Raw genomic sequence first — 25,300 nt, 5'->3', positions numbered from 1 at the left:
TAGTTTGTCTTCTTGGCTTCCCTCCCGCATGTAAGGGAAGTGTGTCGTTACGTTGAGAGCTGATGTGAATAAAGCCATCGAAAATTGCATTCATGTTTTTTTTTTCTTTAATTATTTATAAAAAGAATCGTGTTTCTTCGTCTCCCCAAATAATCTTACTTTATCATCGGCCATTTATTGTGACTACAAACGTGCGCGTGACGTATATCCGGTCTTGTCGTCGTTATTCGCAAAATGCATTTTCCCTTTTCGATACGCTTCAAAAACCACCCCCTCCAAGCGTAAAAACGTTTTTTTTGCTAAATTTGGGCGTCCCCCCCGAATTTTTTTCGAAAATGTTAATAAAAATAGGTGGATGGAAACCCACTTAATGTGACCTAATTATCCATGTCTGCTTCATGAAAAGTTTTAGTATCAATCTCATTCGATTGTGCCTCCCTTTCTGTGTGTTGACACCTTCAAGCATGCGCAAGGAGAAGACAAACTTCCTGACAGACATCACGGTCCAGTTCCTGCTCAAACAGGGCCAGGTGGAGGTGACCAACATGGATCTCATCCCCGACTTCAGCGAGTCCATTCTTCTCCAAAGGGACGAAGTGGAAGAACTCAACCACACCATCAGGGTCAGCTGAGCGCACTCACTCTCCTGGCAGAGGCTCAACCAACCAACCAACCAGTGTCTCACCTTTTGCCGCTTTGTCCAATCAGACCCTCGGCGATCAGAAGATAGCCGTGATGGTGCAGACCAAAGACTTCCGTAAGGGCATCATCCAGGTGGAGTGGGACAACACCATGAGGATGATGCAGATCGAGGACCTCAAGAACAAGGAACGGGACATCCAGAAGATGCGTCTCACCGAGGACCACAAAGAGGTAAGTGGTATGTTGCAGGTGACTTAACAAAAACATGATTTTGATTTTAAAAATGTTTTTAAAGACCTTAATCATAGGTATGGTAAAAGAGCGTCGTTTTTAACATGAATTTAAAAGCATTTACACTTCCGGCTGTATTCACTTCTATTTCCAGCTTATTCCATCTACATGCAGCATAACAGCTAAATGCTGCTTCACCATGTTTACATTGAACTCTGGGCTCCACTAATTGACCCGATTGAGTTTGCAGACCTCAGACTCCTACTTGGACCTAAACCACTCAACGATTTATATATATATATATAGACCATATTAAATGATAAAATAGAATGTTACAGTAGTTTACAATAATCTTAAATAATTATTTGGTAAGACCCCTTAGTTGTCTCCTGGTTCTTAGTTTTCATCTTTGGACAATTTCATGCTTTCATGTTCCAAGTTTGTGGAACAGTTTGAGGGAAGGCTCATTTCTGTTCCCAGTGCACAAAGAAATGTCCATAATTGTATGCTTGGAAAGTGGATACATTTTGCACTGTAAAAAAAAGAAAGAAGAAAAGGGTCATATTTACTTGAAAAAAAGTTTTTTTCACTCAGAATTTTTTTGCAACTTTTATGGAGAATTTTGAGTACAGCACATTTTTATGAGTTTATAAATAAATAAATAAAAGAGAGAGAGAAAAAAGCAATATTATAAATTTTTTTAAAGAAAATATTTTTTTAAATTAGGGACATCAGGCGATTACATTTTTTAATCATAATTAATCGCATTACTTCACTAGTTACGTCACGATTAATCACAAATTTTATACCTGTTCTAATACAATTTTTTTTAATCTAGGTTTTCATACTCTTGTTAACAAAAGTGGGGGGAAAATGTTAAACTAATAGAAATAGTTCAAATTAATTTTGACGTCTATAGCCGTCAATGGCAGTGAATGAGTTAATAAACTAGTCAAACGTACTAAAAAATCTTCTTGCAAAATTTAGTTTTCTGAGTGAGAAAAACTTTTTTTTCTTCAAGTAAATATGACTCCCCATTTGAGAACAACTTGACCAATCAATCAGGGCTGGGGGTTAAACCTTTGCCCATATGATTTACTTATCTTTTCTTTTTCTTTTTTTATCAATCTAGCAAAACCGCCAACGAGCCATAAAGCAGGTCTCGCCAGCCATCAAATGATTTCTAAGCAGCTAAATGTCTCAAGATCTTTTATCAGCGCAACCTCCTCAGGTGAAAGCGGCTGCTCTCTTTATCGCCATTTAAACACGCACAAAAGCAATTCAGGCAGCTCGCATCAATCTTAAGTAAACACGCGACCTAACAGGGAGATACTCCCACGCGTTAAAACACCCCGAAAACATGTCCAGGCCACGGAGAGCGAGTAGCTTTGGCAATAAACAGACCCCATAAAAATCTGATGAGTCACACCGTACGTCTGGCTCTTATTTTTAACACGGCCATGACGGCGCATGAGAATCTGCTCTCCAGCAGGCCCCCGCCCACTGCGTCCAGTGCCCGTTTACTTTGGCAAAGCGTTCAGGTGGTTCTCCCGTGGCGAGCAGCGCCGCTTCCTGTCATTGTTCAGGCCTCTGGAACGAATTCAAGCGTTTGAATACAAACAAATCCATAAAGTGCGGTCGTAATGTTTATTGCGCCGTTGTTTTTACGCCAGCATGGCAACAGGATGTTGAACAGCGTGCTCTCTGTACGCTTTTTTTTTCTTCCTCTTTCCAGTATCTCAAGACCGACACCGACAATCGTGTGTGCAAGCAGGCGCTATCTATGAAGGAGACTCAGGCCTTGCAGCTCAAGGTAACGGAAGGCCCGCTCGCATCCAGAACACTGAAGTCGCTCCCATGGTTACGTTGACTCAAACGTTTACATAAACAGGGTTCTACTTCAAAGTGAAAGTCAAATCCCCCAAAATATTTTTTGACAATAATATATTCTATGTAGCCTTACTAGTCTAAATATGATATTCTGGTTGATATTGTGTTAGTGGAATATGAGTTAAGCAGCAAAATCCAGCTGTTTTTAATCCATCTCAGGGGGCGGCCATTTTGCCACTTGTTGTCGACTGAAGATGACATCACAGTTGCTCAGGTCTCAGGCAACGGCCAATCACAGCTCACCTGTTTGTTTTTTTCTGAAGCTGAGCTGCGATTGGTTGTTACCTGAGACCTGAGCAACTGTGATGTCATCTTCAGTCGACAACAAGCTGCAAAATGGCCGCCCCTTGAGATGGATAAAAACGGCTGGATTTTGCGGCTTAATTCCTATTCCACAAATGTAATATTAACCAGAATGTCATGTTTAGACTAGTGAGATCACATCTAACATATTATTGTCAAGAATATGGTATTCCAGTTGATATTGTGTTAGTGGAATATGAGTTAAGCAGCAAAATCCAGCTGTTTTTATCCATCTCAGGGGGCGGCCATTTTGCCGCTTGTCGTCGACTGAAGATGACATCACAGTTGCTCAGGTCTCAGGTAACCACCATTTACAGCTCAGCTTCCCAAAACAGGTGAGCTCTGATTGGTCGTTGCCTGAGCCCCGATTAACTGTGACGTCATCTTCAGTCGACAGCAAGTGGCAAAATGGCCGCCCCCTGAGATGGATTAAAAACAGCTGGATTTTGCTGCTTAACTCATATTCCACTAACACAATATCAACCAGAATATCATATTTAGACTAGTGAGGTCACATATAACATATTATTGTCAATAAATGTTTAAGGTTGACTTCCACTTTCAGCTTTTTGGGGACGGGGCCACCTTGAGTCATGTTGTGGTTGGTTTTACTAGAACCAGCACTGGCCCTTATATTACTAATTAGCCTACTGTATTATTTAAGCCTTTTTATTAGCCTTAATATTACTAAGCTCCGTGTAGTTACTTTTCTGATGTATAAAATCGAACTGAATATTTAACATTTGACATTTTCAGGGTTTTATTATTCACGTCTTCTAAGCGCATGAAAACAAATGTGCATAGTATTTTGGCGGTAAAAGTATCAATGACGAGTCATCAATTTAAGTGACTCGAGATTAAAATATTAAATGTTAAGAAAGCAAGCTTATTTATGAAATTTGTACTGCTCCAGTCGGGCCACCGTGAGCGAAGTTCGGGTGGCCCAGTTAATGACAAACATATCTTTCGGTCCCCAAAAAGCTTCAACCTAACCAAAATCAGTCGTGTAATTAAAGCAATTGTGGATCGAGAAGTCAGTTATAATTTACAATCATTCACTAATATTCACTTATTTTCATCGCACGTGATTAGCGGTTAGTCAACTTTAAGTTTCAAATGTGGACACAAAGTTGATGTATCAGTTGAACCCCTGCTGTGATGATGAAGTTATCAACCCCCCCCCCCCCCCACACACACTTCATTTTCAAGAATTATCAAAAGGACATGAAGTATCGCAAACAAAAAATCAGACACCTCCAAGCTCAGGCGGCCATGAAAGAACAGAAGAACGTCACTCTGGACAAGCAGGTCCAGGACATGCACGTGGTGGTGTCACAGATGAGACACATCTACGAGGCCTCAGGTAACCCAAATTCACGCCGCGTCGCTCGCAATTTTTCCCCTCAACGGCGTTGGGACGTTTTGTAGCTACGGAGGCTAACGAGGCGGCGAACACGGAGCAGCGCTACCAGGAGGTCCTGCTGGTGCAGCGGCTGAAGGACACGGCCAGGTTCCAGATGGAGAAGCTGGCGTTCCTCAGCGCCGAGGCGCAGCATTTGAGGATGAGGAACGTCCCGTCGCTGGTGCAGATCAAATACAACTGAGCCTTTCGCAGGTTTTATTTACGCAAACTACAAATCAGGCTGTACGGGACAACAACATGGCAGCAACGAATAAACAACTCCATGTTAAACGGACCAGCCCCATCACTAATAGTAAACATTCTTCTTTTGTGTTCTGCCATAGAAGTTGTCATTAACTATAAATTATAATCATGCCATTTATTTAACTTTTTAATTTGAACTCGTGTCATAAATTAAGTTTTCCAAGACATTCTAATTCCCTGGTATGCACGCGATTGTGTTTTGAAAGCACGTTCAGGAATCAAAGTCGTCCTCCGCGCGGTCAAAGTGCAGGATTTTCTCATCCAGGCCAAAGAGGTCGATGAGTTGGGACAGGCTGGCCTCGCGTGCCTCCGCAGGGACGTGCGACCGGAGCTCGTACAACGCGTTCTGGGCGCAACTCCGCCACTTGTCGATCAAGGTTTGAAGCCGAGCTAGGTCATTCTGAAGAGGAAAATTTAAGAAGTTGAGAAGCCGCCGTCTTATCACTATGCCAGGTGGACCCACCTTACTCCTATACATCTTCACCATCCTCAATCGCCGTAACGTCTCCGTCTTGTCCTTCACCTCCCTGCCGAGCCGCTCCCGTCGTTGCGCAAAGTCTTCGGTGCGAGAGTGCGCCGGTCCAGGAGTCATCCCGGAAATCTTTTCACTCCCAGGTTTGCCTTCCTGGCAGCTGGCGTTAGACAGGCTGATAAGTGGAGGATTCTTTTTATTATCATCATCATCCGTCGTCCGGGAATGCGATGGAACGCGTTGGCCGTCCGCGCACAGGCGCTTGGCCACGGGCGAAGTGAAGGAGTGCCGCGTTTTCCTCAGCCGCGCCTTGAGGGAGGCGCTCATCTTCTGCTGAGGCTGTGGAGACCAGAAATTGGCCACATTACATTTGAGCTAATGTGACTATACTTTACATTACAATTTCAAAAATGTTAAAAACACCTCTAAGTAGAATGCGGATGTAGTTAGAAGACAAGATTGTCTCATATAAATTTATTACATCTTTCATTAATGCACAAAAATCAAATGGACTAATCCAATAGACTATTCCATCTTCTTACAGCACTTAATTTAGGAACGGGTAAGAACCAGACACGAAGATGTGAATATGAAATCAGTTGGAATGGTCAACTATATTTAATGTTACTTTACGTATTAAATACAGTAAAGGTGTTGTGATGATTTACTTTCTAAAATAACAATTTTAGGGACTTTTTCAATCTAGGCAAAAGAGAGGGTTTTTTTTCCACATTTACACTTTTTTGTTGCGGATAACAATTAACATAAGCACACAATAATACGTTCAATAAATTTAATTTACCGCTTCATTGGACCCACATGGACTCGACGGTGAACGATATTCCGACTGAAATGAGACGTTCTTCGGCGTGACCTCCATGAAGCGACCAGCTCTTCGCTAGCAGTCGCTACTCAAAACGCTTCAAAAGCGCTATTAGAACCTGAAAATACAGGAGAAAGAACAAATTATCTTCTGAAAAACATAAAGCCGTGGAAGTAAGTAAATGGCGAATAAACGAAGTTTTCGAGAATGGAATTTTCTGCATTTCCTTGTTTTGTAGTTCAGAAGCCCTCCAAAGCCTGTGATTGGTGGAAAGTTGATGACGCACGCCCGTGGTGGATTAAGGGAGTTGTAGTTATTCGTATTTCTTACTCAAAACCCACTAACACCTTGTTTAAAACACCTTGCATCCATGTGGGCGTTTTTCTCAATTTAAACAGCGCATGTGATATATTTCTATCAATGTTACGCTTCATACTACATATTTAAATCAAAGGGAAGTGAATTTCATTTCAGATCATAGGTGTTGTCAGACTATTTCTTAGTTACCCTATAGTTTCTATGGGGGAGTCACGAGGTGATTCAACACTTCCCACCCGTTGATTCACCTCCATTTGCAGATTTATTCCACCATCTCCTACATTTTGTTCTGTAACCTCATCCCTGCCTGAACACACTTGTGCAATTTCACGTATGCCATGATGAAGCTTTGTAGCACATTCTCGCGACTGAGTCAACATTTCAACTCTTACTTTCAGGCATTGGTTGGCAGTTTTTCAGCCAAAGCGAGGCAAAGGTGTCTATCAAGAATCTAGAATCCATGTGAGATGTGACTGAGGTTGCCAGCTTTTCATCCAACACAGGTGTGTGTGTGTGCGTGTGTGTGTCATGTGCGGCCATAAATTTATATCAAGTCTGCAATGGGGATCCAAAGCCGCGCCTTTTCTGTCTATGTTAGGGTTAAACCATTTATCAGTTTTATAATATTTTCGTCTCTCATGTGATTGAGCGTGACGCTGAGATTCTGTGAAAATCCAGTAAAAGGGCCTTTGCACAGAGAAGCTCTTGTTTTCATCTCACTGGGCGATTGATCTCTTTTTCTGCAAAGTGTGAAACAAGCTGCCCCAGAACAACAACAACAACAACAAAATAGACTCCCAACATGATTTGGTGTTGCTTTCCAAAGTGTGGCAGAGAAATGACATTGCGTGCGTTTTTCAACACACTCTGTTACAAGAGTGCGTGCGTGCGAAAAGAAGCCACAGTCATGAGTGATGGGATCGCTTCTAATTATAAATCGCTGCGAGGAGTGGGTGATGCTGTCTGCTGGGCAGCAGTAGGTTCAGTTGCCGGTTCGGACCGGTTGCTGGAGAGATTCCCATTCCTCATTAAGATAATGAAAGACTCGTTATTGTCGTGCGTAAACTGGAGCAATGAGTGCTCGGCCAACTTTGCTTGCTTGACCTTTTATTTGGATCTCGGTTGAAATACAGGATTTGGAAATGTAAAAATTGAAAACAATCTAATCATATCATTTCATCAGATTATTGTTTATTTATTTACAACTATCCAGATACAAAAAAAATAAAAATAGGCAAAGGGGGGGTTGCAGTAAAATTTTAGGGTGTTTTCACCCAAAATGGGCGAAACACACACTGTAAAAAAAGATTATATACATTTTTTAATCATTTTTTAAAAAACACGATAATTTTCTGGAAGGTAGGGCACCAGAAAAATACTGTGAAATAACAGAAAATTACTTTCTCGTAATTATTATTTTTTCCATAGTTAAAGTACAGTTTAACAGTTTTTATAGGGCATTACAGAAATTGTAGTTATTTTCACTTTTAAAAATGTGTTAATTCACAAAGAAATTACGGTAAAATTACACAGAAAAAAATCTGTTTTTAGGGTATTAAAGTTGAATTTTACATTTTATTTTTTTAAATAACAGACAAATATTTGTGAAGTTACGATACATTTGTGAACGTATTTTAACAATCAATATGTATTTCTAATGGCTTTTTTTGTGTGTTTTTACCGTTACAGTAATTTCATGTTATTTTACATTTGACATGTAAAATCAGAGTTTATTTTTGTAAATTAAATGATATTTTAATAATACAGAAAAAAAACTAAAATGAAAAGAAAATTCTGTATTATTACAGGCTTCTTTTTTTTTTTTACAGTGCATTTAGGGTGTGTAGACTTTTTATATCCACTGTACAGCTATCCAGAAGTATTTTGACAGTGACATAAATTTTCTTGAGACTAAACATTTAGGTTAATAAAAAATGGCTGTAATTTTTGTTAAAGCTCTTAAATTATAGCTAAAAGTCTGCACTTAAGGTCCAAAGAACTTGTAAAATCTCTCATCACTGTCCAACTGTTGCCAGTTGAGACGTTAAAAGTATTCCCACGGTGCATAATCAATGTTTACATATTCAGTTCCTAGTGCGAGATCTGCAATAATGAAGTAATCATTGCCTCGCATTGAACCTTTGGACTTAAAATGTTTATGCAAAGCTAATCTGCTCGTTGTGTTTTATCAGTTATGTTGAGCACAAACATGTCGGATCCAAACTGTCTGCTGAAAAAAAAAAAAAAAACACATTCAATATTTCCAACTTTTTTTTTTTTTTCAAACAATTCCCTTTCCCGTTAGGTTTGGCTTTATTCAAAGTCCCCCCCCCCCCCCCCCTTCCCCCGGCCCCTCCTTCCTCCTTCTCCTGCCGCTCACTGTCCTCGGGGCCATTTGTTTTCCATCAGTGGAGCAGAACCGAGTCACGCTCGCCGTGAGTCATGCGGGTGGGTGGAGGTCAGAGCCGCATGGGCGTGGTGTGGTTCAGGGATCCCACCGGCTCTAATGGCTCCTCGCTGGAGAGATAAAGAATGCCTCGTCGCTCCAAGTCGCACAAATGTAAATGGTCGGAATTCTTGCAAAAAAAAAAAAAAAAAAAAAGAGTACTTTTTAGTCACGAAGCGCCGTTAAAGAATAAAACCTTTTGTTCATGTGAAGTTGTAAAGCATGATCTTTCTTTGTAGACACTTTTTGAAAATACAGTCAAAACTGTCTTGATTGAAGTTGCATAGCCTTATAAGGTCCTCCCAATAATTTTCTAAGGTTCAAAGTTGACATTTTGGAGGATTTCAGGGCATTTATTAGACCCCACATAAGGAAAACAAACACCATGCAGCATCATAACAGTACGTTCTTTGATGCTTTCAATTCTGCGATCGTGTGATGTTTTGCCATTTTGAACAAGTAGGAGGATTTTTTGTTTTTGTTAAGGAATGCAAGTTAACTCGTTCACTGCCATTGACGGCTATAGACGTCAAAATTCATTTGAACAATTTCTATTGGTTTAAAAAAAAAAATCCCACTTTTGTTAACAAGAGTATGAAAACCTAGATTTTTTTTTATTGTACATTTAGAACAGATATAAAATTTGTGATTAATCGTGAGGGAAGTCATGTGATTAATTACGATTAAAAAAAAGTAATCGTCTGACACTCCTAGTTTTTTAATAATCCTTTCTTTAAATAAAGATTATTTAAAAATAACAAAAAAATAATTATAATTTTTTTTCCAAAAAATAAGAAATGTTTATTAAAAATTAGGGGCGTCATTTTTAATCGTAATTAATCGCATGACTTCACTAGTTAACTCATGATAATGACAAATTATATATCTGTTCTAAACGTACAAAAAAAAATGAATCGCCTGTTTCATTCTGTTTTTCTTAAGATGGAAATGGGGCCTTCGACGAGGTGGAGGGAATTATTAGCCGTTCAAAATAGTGTTAGTGGCTGTGTTAGCAAAAACCTTTATGGCAAAAAAAACATGTCTAGAAAAGCTTACTAGAGCAGCAGAACGTGGTAGCAAAAGTTTTAAAATTATTTTTTTTAATGCCACAAATCCTGGAATTTGAACGAGGTGTGTTGAATTTGTATATCCACAGTAAACCTCCTACAATGAAGCTAAGCATGGAGTCATGCTTGCAATTATACCGTTAAACTGTCACAAGCAAGCCTTTGTGCAAAAAAAACAAAAATAAAAGTTGCACATGCATAAGTATCTTCAAAATACTGTGTTGTGTACTGTATGTGATAAAGTACAGTACAGTAATACAGTGCAAAAAGCAGTGGCTGCAAACTGCATGCCAATCATTGTCCAATGTGTGCAGCAGATGTGATCCAGCTGCAACAGGGTAAGTTTTCACTCTGCACACAATCGGCCTCCACATTAATAAAAGATAGGAAAAAAAAAAGTTCCCACCCCCTCCTCCTTTCCAAAAAAACATTTGGGGAGCAGTTGTGGCCACCGAGCCGCAGGAGGAGTTTTCACTCACTGTTTTCAAGTTTGCAGAAGGACGCGTTCACGTGTCCTCTCCGGCTGTGGGACTTTGGAGCGGCGGACTTTCTACACCTGCCTGCCAAGCGGCGCTGAGGGGCGCGGCCGGGACCACTGCCCGCAAATCTCTGTTGCGACTTTACTTGGGCAACAAAAAAAGTCACAACAAGGAGCGGAGAGGACTTTTTTCTTTTTTAGGAACATCCCGGGGCTTCTCCGCGCTCGCACGCACGCTTCCCCCCTCCCCGAAAGGAGCTCCACGCGGACGGGGGGACTTGATTGACTCCGTTGTGCTGGAGGTATGAACACAAACACTGGAAATCGTTTTTAAAAGCACGTTTTTGCTGCTTTTTTTTTTTTTACTTGCTGAATGGCAACCACTTCACTCAAAGACTTTTTCTGGTTGTGCTTTTGAGTTTGAAATGCACAAAATCCTCTTGTATGAAATCTTTTTTGCGCACGTTAAAATGAGTTTGTCACCATGATCTCCGGATACTTTTACATGCTCTTTACTGGGCTATTTACATCTTTCCTAAATATATTCCAGGACTTGACCTCTCCCCCCCCCCCCCCCCTTAGACTACTTACTATGACAGCAGCCCCGCTATATGTTATTTATATTTCCAGGTTAGGAGGTGACGTTAAACAGGCTACTGGGTGACTTAAAGGAATTTAGGATGTGGATTCTTTAAAGGAAAAAAAAAGTCAGGTCAGCATTGAAGGTGGAAAATAAAAACAGTAAGATCACGTGTTTATGGGAGATTGAGGAAATAGGAAAAGTGTTGGATATATTAAATATCCTCAGGGTGTGGTGAGCGGCTTGTACAGTGTGCATCTGGCCTTTTGAGCCTTTGTTTGTTCGGCACAATAATGCTGCTTTGGAGCCTTTCTCGCTATTCATTAGCTCTTTTTTTTTTTTTTTTTTTAAACATGTGAGGGCGTTTATAAAGTGTTGTGTTCAAGGACAAAAATGTACATGAGTAGTATCTGTATAGAACAAGGGCTTGTACCTTCAAAGATGTTGCTTTTATACCCTTGACATTTGACTTTTACTGCTTGGCATGTGACTTTTCTGGCCCCGAAAAAGTATAAGCAGTTACCCTGGAGGTTTAATGTATGCTCGCAGACTTTAACTTTCTATTACCACTGGTTCTATTTTTTGTTTAGCAGTAACACTAAAGAGAAAAAAAAAAACCGTATACTCTGCAAAGTGCCACCTTCATGACCGACATCAAAATAAAGAATCATAGTTAACTTATTGACTCCCAGCCATTTTCACTGACGCAACCCCTTTCGCTCCCGGCTGTTTTACTGGATTTTGACTGATTTTGCAAGTCCCACAGAATATTGTGTTATATTGCTATAAAAAAAAAAAAACTTACCAAAAGAAAGATATTTTTATATTTATATCCATTTCCGTTTGGAAGCAATTAGAATGTAGCAAAGTTTCATCAATATTCACATTCCTGGTGAAAACACTGACAAAAGGAGCTTGTTGCAATTCGGCACTGGCTGATCTCTTATACTCTGCTGCCACCTGCTGGCCATGTTTTTTTGTACTAACTACAATTGATTTAATAAGCCACCTCTTCGTGTCAGAAACGGCATCAAAGCCTTCTTTCTGTATGCTCTTGCATAAAAAAGAAAAGAAAAATCATGCAAATACGTTTTTGGGAGTGAAGGACAAAGTATTTTAAAAAAAATGGATTTGTATGAGTTAAAAATAAGGGGAAAAATCCCCCTAAAAAGTACTTGTAAGCAAATGTAACATGAACAAAAATAAGAACATGAAAAATCTGAACTTAAATAAATAAATTAAAACGTTTTGCACATAGAAGTTAAATGTTTTAAAAACAAACTGTTCTTAATGACAAATGTATTGAACTTCAAAGTTAACTACAACTGGACTGAACTTCGGCAGAGATCGTGGTCCAAGTTACAAAGTCTGTTACGTTCGAGACTTGCTTTTCCTGAAATGTACATCTTTTAGAATAAGTATCATCAAAACAATCTAAAGAAAAAGCAAACCTTAGTTAATCCTCGCCATCGTTGTTGAAATTGAAGTCTTGCAAGAATTGTTGAAATAAACCAAATTAAAAACAAAATGTGCTTAGAGTTGATCCTTGTGGACCGCCACAGTTAATTTTTTGGACTAGCTAGCTTTGACATGTGGCTTTTGCAGCACTAAAAAGGCATACACCAACATTTACATTGGTGACTGCTACTTCACTTTATCACACCTAAATGGATATAAAAGGACACTTCCATATTTATAAACGAGCAAAACTATTATTTTTTTTACAAATATAAAAACATTTTCCAGTGGCATGAAATTTCCAGGAAAAGCATCCGTTCCATGCCCAACTCGTGACCTTCCTTCACCCCAGAAACTCAAGCGGATCTTGTGACATTCTTGTGCTTCCCCTCCCATCTCATCGGATTATCATTTTTATAGCCCAATTGCCATTTAACCGCGTTCGAAGCGTAACAACGGTTGCGCGAGTGCGGTCATCGCTGTGCTGTCATCCTGTCAGCAGATAAAATGGGATGGACGAGCTAACGGGACTGGCGGACTTCTCGGGAGGCTTGGCGGACGAACGGGGTGAGGTTTCTCAAGTCTTCAGGGTGTAATAAGATACAGTGGAACCTCTGAGGACAAACCCAACTGGTCAACCGCACATTTGTTTGCATTTAAAAATACTTTTTTTTTCCCCTTAGGAAATAATGGAAATAGAAATAGTCCGTTCCAATCTGTGGCCAGACGATGTTTAAAGTAATTCCAGGGGTTGTACACGTAGAAAGGCACGATATAGAGGGAAGACATATAAAAACGATCTTCTTTAATAATTGTTTCCCTCCCACATCCTTTAAACATATTTGAACACAACAAAACACATCGCAAGCATAAAATGTAGAAGGAAATACAGTACGTATTTTAGTTTCTACAACTACCAGCTGCATTTAGCTAGCCTAGCTATGCCTTAGCTCGCTATTCCTTCACCCGCAAAATGCCCCTTTTCTGGATGTCACGCTTTACAGAACAGTTTGGTGTGGTTATTTAAATTCCTACGTGAAGAGTTGGGGTCATGAACGCCGGCCGAGTTGAACCCCGGAAGCCCGTTAACTCGCGAGCTAGCTGGTGGCTAGCCCGCCCATCGTGGTGTGGAAATCTCTGTGCCAACCTTGTGGGATATATTCCATCCATCAAGTTTGAAGTGGATATGTTTTCAAGACTCAAACGTGTAAAAAAAAAAAAATGTTTTAAAAGATGCTCAACGTAGTTGTATCGACAGTTGGCAGGAGGTCGTGGTTTTAGCACATTCAGGGAAAACGTCGAGAACGGCTTGATTGTACTTGATTTCAAAACCTCATTTTAGTACTTGGCATTTAAAAATTTGGCAGGGTTGTTAATACAACTGTTCTTTGTGGTGTTTGAAATTTAGACAACATCTATATTCACTTTATGGGAACTTTAAGCATCTTAGCTTAGCTTCGATGATGCTCCCTTGTTTGTGCAATTTTTGAGGTGTTTGTCCTGATAATTGACAGCTTGTGTGATGTCATGTTCAGGTTTTTTTTCCCATTAATAAAAAGTAAAATAATCCCTAAAAAAGCAAAACAAATGCTAGTTAACTGTCTTAAACTTCGCCAGCTTTTCAGCCTGAACTTTTTGGTGAGACTTTTGAGCCACACTGCAGATCTTCCGTTACATTGGACTTCAGAGGTTCCACTGTCTCTTAACTTAATTGAACTTGAACGTCATGTGTAAATCCACTTCAACAGCAGCCACTTGAACCTTTCAGCTGATGTTATGTTGCGTTCAAAGAACCCAGCTAACACCCCACAGCCGCTCCTGCCAGGTTAGAGTTAAACTTTCCACGCTGTCGCCACCTTTTCTTGGGCGCTTTTGTCTCGCGCAGTCTGTCACTTTTCGCATGCCTTTGACTTCTCTCAAGTCTCACCTTTCAAATTTCCCCAATTCCCCGCCCCGTCCCGTCGTCTCACATTTAAACCCTCCGAGCCATCTTTGCACATAGCAGTTGCTTTATTAATCAACGTGTGATGAGGTCAAGTCCTGTCTGGTGATAAAATACAAGTGGGCGCATAATATCAGACCATACTGTTCTTGATGTGTCACCTCTAAATATAATCACCTCCAGTCGGTTGAGCTCAGTAAGACGCAAAGTGCTTAAAAGGCAAAGGGGGGAGGAAAAAAAACACATAACAAAGGTGTGAGGAGCAGAGTTAACAAATGGACACTGGGGGTTGGCGTCTGGAGGGCTTGTTGGCAGCCGGGCCAAAGTGGTTAACAGCTAAAGTATGTTTGCCGTTAGCTCGCTGGCCTGGCGGCGAAACCGAGAAGTCCATAAAAGTCTGCGAGAGGAAGAGTAGGAAGAAAGGGGGTCAGGAACAGGGAGGCAGGATGACGTTTCACATGAGTCGAGCTTTTCCTCGGAATGGTCGTTGTTATTATTAACGATCATATCCAGGAAGTAAATATGCTACACACTCACTGCACACTAAACACTCCCTGCATTGGGAGTGTTTAGAAAATAATGTTGTAATTGTATTACAGTAGATAGATGGGTAAGTCGGTAGATGGATAGCTAGATAGACGATGGGTAGATAGCGAGATACTACAAATTGAATGCGTTGATGAATAAACAGAAAGATAGCAGGCTAGACGATCACGTGGCAAGGTGTGGGTAGGTAGGTAGCTAGCTAGCTAGCTACATAGGTAGGTCGTAGCTAGATAGCAGCGGTAGCGCGATAGATAGCTACATAGGTAGGTCGTAGCTAGATAGCAGCGGTAGCTAGATAGCTAGCTACATAGGTAGGTCGTAGCTAGATAGGAGTGGTAGCTAGCTAGCTACTTAGGTAAGTCGTAGCTATATAGGATTGATAGGTAGCTAGCTAGCTATATAGGTAAGTTGTAGTTAGATAGGAGTGGTATATAGCTAGCTAGGTTGATAGATAGTGTAGCTAGTACATAGAGAGATAGAAAATGAAAAATGGACATGCCGTAAAAACTTAAGTGCGGGCTTGCATTCCTCTCCTGATATTTCGGGGGAATGTATTCGTGATTTATTGGACAGATGCCGTTAGTTTGTCAAAACAGAAAATTCTGTACAATTTTCCCCCATTGCAGTAACCCAAAAAAATCTGAACCTGGCAACCGCACTATCGAATGAGATCCAATACAAGAGCTGTATCAAAAAGGCTGCTTTTTTTTATTTTTATACTACACTGTCTGTCATAGAGGTTTTAGTTGAACAATATATGTATTACTGTGCATGTTTGCCCTGCACCATCCTGAGTTGTTTGTAATATTTTAGTTACCCTATTCAGCTCTGCAAGAGGATCAAAATGCACAATTTTAGGCTATTACCACCTTTAAGAGTAAATTATAAATAAAACTGTTCTCCAGCATGTCACCAGTTCACTCATTCTAATTGATTTGGGAATAATAATCAGGCACCTGTTCGGTCAACAAATGATTGAGCAGCAGCAGGAATGTAGAAATATACAGCAGAATTTGAGCTAAATACAGTTTATGATTTTCAGTTTTATCAGATTTGATTGATAGGGACCAGGACACGTTTATTAATGAGTTGCTGTCCAATGAAAAGTATGTACCAAAATATTTTACAACAAAAAAATTGTTTTATTTTGTTTTCATTCTTAGACAAAATGTTTGATATTACTGTAGATATTTGCGTACTTTCCATTGAAAAGCAACCCTAATGTTTATGTCTAATCTTTGAGCACTTAATGTTACGATTCCATTTAAGGGGCCACTGGAGGAGTGTAAAAGCACTTTCCCTTAACCTGCAAAGTCTAAACAAAACCAAAAAGTCACCTTTAATGGCTTGTGCCCAATTAAAAGTACTAAAACTGCACTCTGGCATGTCACCAGCACATCCACTCTCATGGATTTGGGAATAATCATCAGGCACCCGCTCACTCGACAGTTGCTCAAGCAGGGATTAGCGTTGATGCTAAAGTAAACACACACTGCTTTGTATCGCGATTATTCCCAAACAAATCATTTTTCCTTGTGCGCTATCAGTTGTGACGGAGTCGCTGACATCCACCGGCAGACTGACGTCCCTCCCGCCAAGTGAGTGTCGCCGTCCCATGGCTTTAATTGTTGACGTTGAAGCTGAGGCCTAACGCAGTAATTACAAGCGTGCAGCTGGGAGGGAAGTGCCCGATGAGTAATGGCCGCTTGCGTGTTTTTCTGTGTGTCTTCTGGTTGCTAGAGGGAACCGTCGGATCCAGTCACAGGAACATGGCCAGCTCCAGCGGCGGTGGAGGAGGCGGAGCTTTGGAGAAGAACATCTTAACCCAGAAGAGCGGCACTACTTACTTCACTTCTTGTGAGTTTCCACCGCACCAATGAGAGCTAAGTGGGGAAGAGTTCAGCTACTTACTCTTGCGGCAAATCAATGTGCCTGTTTTTCTTCTCTTCTCAGTTGTTTACTTTCAAATTCTTAGTAAGTTATATATAAGTCAGGGTGACATGGCTCAAGACTCTCATTTTGGGGAAATCTTGTCATGTTGCTACCGTAACTTAGCATACAAAGGATCACAGAATGAGAGAGGGTAAGCGTGATAACACCAAATTTAACACACCGGCTCCCCATTCACACTTGAGAGCGAGTCACATGACACAGAGGAGGGGAAAATGGTTGATTGGGCCCTATTTGGACATTTTCACGTAGGGGTGTTCTCACTTTTGTTGCCAGCTGTTTAGATATTATTGACTGTGTGTTGAGTTATTTTGACGGGATAGTAAATCTGTTATAAAAATTGGGATAATGTTGACACTTTTGGCACAATTTGGGCAGTTTCACTTAGGGGTGGACTCACTTTTGTTGCCAGCCATTTATATACAGTATTAATGCCTGTGTCAAGTCTCTTGAAGAGAGCAAATTTATGCTGGTACACTGACTACTTTACATTGTAGCCAAGTATGATTTGTTCATTGTTGTCCCATAAAAAAAAAATCATAAAATATGTACAAAAAAAGTTAGTTAGAGTTAAGTAATCAGATTTTTTTTCCTCCCCAAGATGTCCTAATATTGGTGAATTTGGAAGAGCATGATGAGATTTTTCAATTTAAGTAATAATTTTGACACTTTGGGCTCAATTTGGACATTTTCACAAAAAGTACATTTCAATCTTTTTCCATTTTGCAGCAATAAGCATTAGAATATCGCTAAGCTATCTGTTTAAAACACTGGGGGAAAAGCCCTTTTGCAACATGGCCCTGGTTGATCTCTTATACTCTGCTGCCACTTGCTGGCCGTTTTTGTAACAACTATAATTTCTTTAAGCATTCTCTTCAGATCAGAGGCTGCATCAAAGCCTTCTGTATGCCCTAGCATTAAAAAAAACATATAAATAAGTTTTGGGGACAATGGCAATATTTAAAATAGAACGTATTTATGTATTTTTGGGAGCAAATGAGTTCATGCCTGTGTTATTCAAGCTGTCGCCTGACTCTGTTACATTGTAACTCTCATTTTTTTTACGTGGTGTATTTATATATTGACGCAAATGTGATCATCATTGTTACGTTAATGCTCGCGATGCAAAGTCAAAACCTCATCTCCATGTCTCTGCAGCCTCAGTGGGCGTGAGCAGCAGTAGCTACAGCTCCTCCTCTGGGGTTTACCTGGGAGGAGATGCCATCGGAATAGGCGAGGGCGCCGGAAGCTACCCGGACGGTGAGGGCTACGGCAGTAGCGGCGGCGGCGGCGGCGGAGGCGGAGGCGGCTACCTCGTCAGCTCGGTGACCAAGGTCAGCTCGTCGGGCGGCGGCAAGAGAACGCAGGCCGCCTCCGCGGCCTCCTCGGACAGGAAGCACGCCGCGTCCAGCCGCTCCGGAGGTTACGAGGGTGAGTGGGGGCCTTCGACAAGTTGGCGTGGTGGAGGTGAAGGAAGCCACGGGGGCACGTCAGGACAATGTTTGTACTTGTGCTGCCCTACTGTGTCTCTTGCAGGGAGTTCCAGTGCTAATTCCTCCCCGGAATTTAACCGCAAAGACTATGGAATCTATTGTAAGTGACTCTGACAATCGCTAAACTTCTAAGCTTGACTGGAAACCTCAGCAACAGATTTTCTTCCCATCGGAATTAATACACTGCTGCAAATTGTGAAACTCCTCCTTTCACTTCAACATAGTTCCTTGCCACCAGAATGGCGCCAAGGCACTACTTTTCTATTATACAATGCTGTGGTGCCATTTTGGGTTATATTAGGGGCTTGGCCAAGTTTTCCAGTGAATTGAAGAGTTGGGGGGAAAAACGTGACTGTAAATTTGCGAACAGGTTGCATTGTAATCCGTTCTCGGGTCTAATCATGTGTATCATAAAATCTTGAACTGCACAGTCAGTGTTTGAAAGAACATTTTAACATCATAAGTAAGTGGTGGGCAAATGTTAATGATTACTTAGGCAACAAAAAACAAAAAAATATATATGCAAAATATGGAAGATATCACAGTTCATTTTAAGAATAACATAATTTGTATTGTTTGATTTTACCATTGCAATAATTTTAATATATTATACTCTATAATGTTTATTTTCCAATAAATGAGAATGTTAAATGCATGTAAAAAATATTTAATTTGTTTTCTATTATACAATAAATCAATAATTTAATGACAATAATGAAATTAAAACAAATAAAGTAAAACATGAATAAATACTTTTCAATTAAATAAATACATAAATAAATAAAATAAAATAAAATAAATAAACAAATACATAAATAAATACATAAATAAATAAATACAGACCTTTTAATTATTTTAAATTTTTATAAATACAGACCAGTTGACTGGACCAAACTTTTTTTTTTAGTTCAGTAAAATCTGGATCATTTTCTAAAACAATTGTTGACAATCCAAAAAAAAAAAGTGTCCTCCCCTAAATTACATGGACACAGATTTAGGAAAATGAACAAAAATGGCTTCTGTCAATGAAAAATGACAATCAAAAATAGATATGAGAAGTAATGAAAACACCAGGCATTTCAAGAAAATCATTGTAAAAAAAGAATGGGTGTGCATTTATTTATTTTTTTACAGTACAATAACTCGGAGAGCATTGTTCCAATAAAGGCATATTAAGGAACGTTTCTCCCAAAAGACACATTTTCGAACTAACCATTTCCTCCGATTATATAAAAAGAATCCGCAATAAAAACACTCTTATGTCAGACACTACCAGTGAAACTTTAATAAATAAATAAAAAGTTGTGTTTGTTAATTTGTAACACTATTTTGAGTCATTTTGCTCTCACTGTGTTGGTTCTGGTCAATAAAACCATGGAAGCTAGTGTAATTATTGAGGGTCAAAACATATGCAATCACTCTAAGTGAATGCCTAATAATTAGAATTTTCTTTTTGGGACTTTCCAGGCTCCGGCAACACCAGAGGGAGAAGCGAGAGCAGAGGTAGGCGCTCATTTTCCAAAACACCTGCACGTGGAAACGCTCCCTTTTGATTCTAATCTGGAATTTCAGAAAGCGAGATCCGGGCCCGGCTACAAAGCGCCTCTCCCACGGCCGGCAGATGTGAGTCAAATCCGCTCTTGATCCTTACGCAACGTATCATAAAGCAACAAAGCATCTTTATTTGGCTGAAGGAACCTCGTGGATAGTTTGCAGGCTACTTTGGAGTCACGTTTTTTTGGAGTTGGGGCTGTGTCAGGTTGCCTTTTTTTTTTTTTTTTTTTTTGCTCCCGAAAATGACATTCCTGCATTTCTCACGTGCGTGTTTATGTCGAGATGGCAAACACGTGGCCACAGCACAATGTCCCATCTGACGTTCAGACGGGCTTGATTGCGGGATTTCTTTGTAATGTGCTGCTTCGGGTGCACATTTTGGCGGCAGCGGTGGTACAAGTGAGTCACTCGTTTACCACATGCTCGCGCTCACTGATCACGCCCCCTGCTGTATTGAAGTCAGTAACTGCAGCCATTCCATCTAAAAATGTTTTTATTTCAGTCTCTATTGTGCCAAGTTTTAACCTCGCCCACTCATTAAACACGTTTAAAACGTTCTAAAAGACTTTTTTCGCTCACACAGTCCACCAAATAAGAGGACAAGCGTGCTTGCTTCAAGCTGTTTGTTGAAGTTTACTGAATATAAAACATTGTACCGTATATTTAAACCAAAATGTTCAACCAAAACATAATGATGAAGTCTGTTAGCTTAAAGATAACATCAAATGTGAAATACCATAGACATGCTAATGAAAATTAGCATAGATGTTATAATAATTATACATTTTCACAGATAAAGAATTGAGTGGGAGAGCGACTGTATACTTCGCCCAATAACTGCTAGGCCAATGGCAAGTCCCACTTTTGACAACCAGGGGCGGAGCCTGAACCTTTTAACGAAAGCAGCTTCTATTTGCACCAGAATGGCCCAGAAAAAAAAAAAACATGGTGGCAAAAAAGTGAGCACTCATTAAGAATATAAAAGCATTTCAACTTGTTTAGGGAGCAGGTCATACACTAAACTGTGTGTATAACTTTACCAATCAAGTTAATGCCGCTTATCAGAAGCTAACGCTAATATGTGCATCCAGCAAAACTCCATGCAGCTCTGCTTACCTTTTGGGGCCATGATGTGATAGCAGTGGGGGATGTACTGTACGTGTTCCTGCATGTTATGATAATGTTCCAGTAACGGCCATACTCTGCCCTCGCTTAAAAGTGGCTATGGATCTTCACCTAGCATAGCCGATCAGGTGGAAAAAACTCTGATATTACGTTTGACGACTGGGCAAGCTCTCAGGAGACCAAAGTATTTGTATACAAGTAGTTAAAAAGTACATTTTCCATGATATCAACTGGAAGTATCACAAGACGACGCGACATTCAGCTGAAGACGAGAGGGATTCCTTCGTGCGAGGTACGCCCGGAACGGAACGCCAGGGTGAAGCACCGCAAACAAAATTCACCGTAAAACCGCAAACGCCGCCTATTCCTGGCCAAGGCAGACAACCAGGAGGCAGTCAGTGCGGTTTTTAGCAGACTTAACCCCACATGGGCCTGGTGTCCAATTACCCAGCTGCTTCCTATTTGTTAGGGAGGATTTTTCTGTTCTTTAGTCTCCAAGGGGATCGCGCTTCACATGCTCTCAAACGGGACTGGACTGTAATTGAACACATTTCCAGTTGAGACGACGCCACTGCAAGGAGACGCTTGCATTTATTTACACGTCAGATTTATTACACACTCTAAAAAACAGTTGGGTCGAAAATAATGCAAATTGGGTCAAGAATGGACCGACTCAACGCTTTTAGTTTTTTAAACCCAAAAAGTTGGGTCAAATGAATAACACACAAAACGAGCCCAAAAATTGGGCTGCTTTGTGGGAAGTTGGGTCAAATTAAATTAATAAAACAAAAGCAACCCAATTGTTTGGCATTGCTAAGCTTTGTGGGTTGTTAATTTGACTCAACGTTTTGGGTTAATTAAATAACCCATTTGAATTGGGTTGAAAATGAGCCAACCCCACTTTTTGAGTTATTTAAGCCAATAAGTTGGCTCAAATTAAATTAATGACTAACAATGGAACCCAATTTTTCGGGGTTGTTTGTGGGTTGTTGATTTCATCCATTTGGGGGGGTTAATTAAATAATCCCAACCAACTTTTTGAGCTATTTAATCCATAAATTTCGGTCAAATTAAATTAATAACCCACAAAGTAACCCATTTTTAAAATGTGGGTTATTATTTGACCTAACTTTTTGGTTCAATTGAATGACCCAAAAAGTTAGGTCACTCTCTTTTTTGGCCCAATTTTGGTTAATTTTGACCCAACAGTTTTTAGAGTGATACACTCTTAAAACTACTGCGTCATAAATAACCCAATCTCGGTCAAAAATGTAATGACCTGTGAAATTTGACCCAACTTTCCGCTGTTTATACAAAACAACCCAAAGTTGGGTCAAATTGACCCAAGTTAGTGGGTCGGTCCAATTTTTGACCCAACTGTTTATATAGTGCATAAATAATCAAAAAGTTGTGATACTCTCTTTTATGGCCCAATTTGGGTTATTTTTGACCCAACAGTTTTTAGAGTGACACTCCGCTTGGACATAAATAAACCAATCTGGGCCAAAAATTTGATGGCCTGTGAATTTGAGACAGTTTGACCCAACTTTCTGTTGGTATGTCTTTCTGATGATACAAAACAACCCAAAGTTGGGTCAAATTGACCCAAGTTAGTGGGTCGGTCCAATTTTTCACCCAACTGTTTTTAGAGTGCATAAATAATCGTGTTTTTTTTTAGACTGACATCAATTAGGATAAAATGTTAAGTCAAATGTTGACGTTGACAGTGTCATGGCACTTGCAGGGGCGGAGCTAGACGACGTGAAGAAACTGCTGAAGGTTCGCTCCAGCAGCTTCAGTCCCGTCCGCGCCTCCAGCACCTCGGCCATCATGAGCGACCCTAAGAAGGCCAGCGTGGAGACCCAGACCATCTCGGTGACCTCTCGGGCTTCTCAGTCGGGTATTTGACCCCTCCCCCATCCCACTCCCATGCGCATGCACAGACACTTTGTCTCCTTCCCACTCGGGGTTTACGATTACAGCGTGTTAGCCGCACACGACATCTGCTTTCATGAGAAAGTGAATCCATAGGGAAGACCGACATTTCACACACGCTAAGCCGCCGTTCTTCTCTGTAGCTGAATGAAAATGTGCACTGAAGGCTCTTGATTCACTTTCCCTTCAATACGTAACTGCACAAGAATACAGACATTATTCTACATTAACAAAAGTAAACACACCCTTCACGTTTTTAGTCATTAAAACAAGGGTTGTCAAAATTTGTGCGTTAATTTAAAGTTCCTTTAATGCCACAAATTTTCTATAAACGCGAGATTAATGACCGCCCCTTACTTGCGGGAATTCCAGTCGCAACGCAGCAGACACGTCCACTTCAAAAATTGAGCAGTAATACATTTTATAATAATGCATATATTTGGGGAGACTGGGGTCAAGTTGTATGTTACAACCCTCGTAACGTTTTATTTAAAATTTTTATGACACATAAGTAAAATGAGCCAAAATTTGTCTCACTATTGGAAGTGTGATATCTAAGTCATTTCTGAATATATATATTTTTTTACTTGCGACCACTCAAAATGTTCAGTGGCATCAGACCTATCCATGCATATATCGTTTTTATTTATTTATTTATTTGTATTTGACGCCCTTGGAATACTCAGGCACGCGCACACATACACTCATCACACACTCATACGCTTGTGCACTTCACTGTTACTACATCCACACACGCTCACAGGCCTGAGCTCTCGATCCCAACCGGGCTTTCGTTTCGGTATAAGAATGGAGACATATGTCAGGTCAACAAAAAAAAAAAGATAATTAGCTCTCTAGCGCCATCTGGTGTATTATGGCTTTTATGACTCTTAAGTCAACTTTTTTTTTTTCAACGTTTAGTTGATGCCCCAGTTGAAGGGATGAATTGGGTAATGACGGAAAATGCACTACAACGCATCAGGTGTTCAGTGCATCAAAAAATATGAAAAATTATGACTTATAACGGGAGTCAATGGGCCAAATTTTGGACATTTTTACTCATGTGTACTATAAAAATTTGTTTTCCACATATAATAATGACAATAATAATTTAGAAATTTTGGACGGTGCCATTTTGAACTTCAACATGTTTTGGACAATTGGGTGCATTTACAGATCACTCAGTGATTTTTTTTTCATATGCTTTGTATTTGATATTAATATTAATAAAATGCAAAAAAAGCCAAAAATTGGACATATTCCTTACAAGGAATGTGCAGAATTTCACATGACTTCATGTAAAATACACTGAGCTGTCATCGTCTTACAAATGCACTTATGCCATCTAGTGGCAGAAAACACAAATCAATATCACTCGTTTTTTACAGTACAATACATCTTTTTAATTTTAACTCAATTTTATTGATTATTATGCAATTACTGTATGTTAACAAGAACATTTAGAAAAAAATTTTATTGTAGATTTTATTGTACATTTAGAACAGATATAACATTTGTGATTAATCGTGAGTTAACAATTGACGTCATGTGATTAATTAAGATAAAACAATTTAATCACCTGACACCCCTAATCAAAACACAAAATATTAACATTTGGGCCCCAATTTGGGCATTTTCCCTGAGATGTGTACTCACCTGTGCCTGCTTCATGTCCTCTGTCACTTCCACAGTGTTAACATTTGGTCCTGGCGCCAGATCGAACGGCTTCCACACGGTGGACTCATCCGGCTTGCTCGAAACGGGTCTGGAAGCCGGCCATTTTGATGCAGGCGGCAAAACCCGCCATTATGAAGGCAGCCTCAGATCGGGCCACTATAGTGACGCGGGGAGGTCGGACATCGGCGTGAGGTCCGTCACGTATGACCCAGGTGTGAGATCGGGCCAATACGGTGTAAGAGCAATGTCGTATGACACAGGCATGTGGACAGGACAGTATAATGGTAGCGCCAAAGCCGGACAGTACGATACCGGCGTCAGATCCCTAGTGCAGAATTCTGGTGTCGTACCCGCCCAGTATAATGGCAGTTTGAGGTCAGGCCAGTACGATACTGCCGCCATATCGTCCCAGTATGGCGGCAGTTTGAGGTCCGGCCATTACGACACTGGCGTGAGGTCATCCCAGTACAGTATCAGTCAGAAATCAGGCATTCACGACTCCGGCGTGAGGGCCACAAATTATGACTCGGACGCGGCGCTTCCGGCCTTCCCGTGGTCCACTGCCACCTTGCCCTCCGCCGCCGGCACCGCCGCAATGGTGGCAGGCACCGGCAGCAGTTACGCGTACCAGGCCGGCGCCAACAACATGTCGGGGGGAGCGACGCCCATCGGCCTGGCCGCACCCTCCCTGTCAGGTGAGCTTG

The 25,300-nt window shown here is 40.5% G+C and overlaps 3 protein-coding genes across 6 annotated transcripts in view; 2 read left to right on the top strand and 1 right to left on the bottom strand.

Moving 5' to 3' along the window:
• Window positions 1-4,759, top strand: part of cfap43 (cilia and flagella associated protein 43) — a 15,515-nt gene extending 10,756 nt beyond the window's left edge. For all 4 annotated transcript variants that reach the window (XM_086093267.1, XM_086093266.1, XM_086093265.1 and 1 more), the window contains 5 exons: window positions 464-623; window positions 709-873; window positions 2,609-2,686; window positions 4,276-4,429; window positions 4,495-4,759. In XM_086093267.1, coding sequence (XP_085949393.1) covers window positions 464-623; window positions 709-873; window positions 2,609-2,686; window positions 4,276-4,429; window positions 4,495-4,670 — 733 coding nt within the window. In that variant the 3' untranslated portion in view covers window positions 4,671-4,759. The remainder of the gene's footprint in view (window positions 1-463; window positions 624-708; window positions 874-2,608; window positions 2,687-4,275; window positions 4,430-4,494) is intronic.
• Window positions 4,324-6,286, bottom strand: sfr1 (SWI5-dependent homologous recombination repair protein 1). The gene is made up of 3 exons (XM_086093270.1): window positions 6,007-6,286; window positions 5,196-5,543; window positions 4,324-5,132 (listed from the first exon to the last, which is right to left on the bottom strand). The coding sequence occupies exons 1-3, from the start codon at window positions 6,082-6,084 to the stop codon at window positions 4,944-4,946; spliced, it is 615 nt and encodes a 204-aa protein (XP_085949396.1). The 5' UTR covers window positions 6,085-6,286; the 3' UTR covers window positions 4,324-4,943.
• A 3,811-nt stretch (window positions 6,287-10,097) lies between these two features.
• The window catches only part of col17a1b (collagen, type XVII, alpha 1b), a 28,676-nt gene continuing 13,473 nt past the window's right edge, over window positions 10,098-25,300 (top strand). Inside the window, exons 1-11 of the mRNA XM_086093257.1 lie at window positions 10,098-10,638; window positions 12,874-12,941; window positions 14,143-14,199; window positions 16,410-16,460; window positions 16,603-16,719; window positions 17,971-18,243; window positions 18,349-18,405; window positions 19,773-19,808; window positions 19,878-19,928; window positions 22,729-22,884; window positions 24,611-25,291. Coding sequence (XP_085949383.1) covers window positions 12,887-12,941; window positions 14,143-14,199; window positions 16,410-16,460; window positions 16,603-16,719; window positions 17,971-18,243; window positions 18,349-18,405; window positions 19,773-19,808; window positions 19,878-19,928; window positions 22,729-22,884; window positions 24,611-25,291 — 1,534 coding nt within the window. The 5' untranslated portion in view covers window positions 10,098-10,638; window positions 12,874-12,886. The remainder of the gene's footprint in view (window positions 10,639-12,873; window positions 12,942-14,142; window positions 14,200-16,409; window positions 16,461-16,602; window positions 16,720-17,970; window positions 18,244-18,348; window positions 18,406-19,772; window positions 19,809-19,877; window positions 19,929-22,728; window positions 22,885-24,610; window positions 25,292-25,300) is intronic.

This window comes from Leptonotus elevatus, chromosome 13 (genome assembly GCF_054856555.1).
Source record: "Leptonotus elevatus isolate MCC_2025b chromosome 13, RoL_Lele_1.0, whole genome shotgun sequence".
NCBI lineage: Eukaryota > Metazoa > Chordata > Actinopteri > Syngnathiformes > Syngnathidae > Leptonotus > Leptonotus elevatus.
This window is presented reverse-complemented; position numbering and strand designations above follow the sequence as displayed.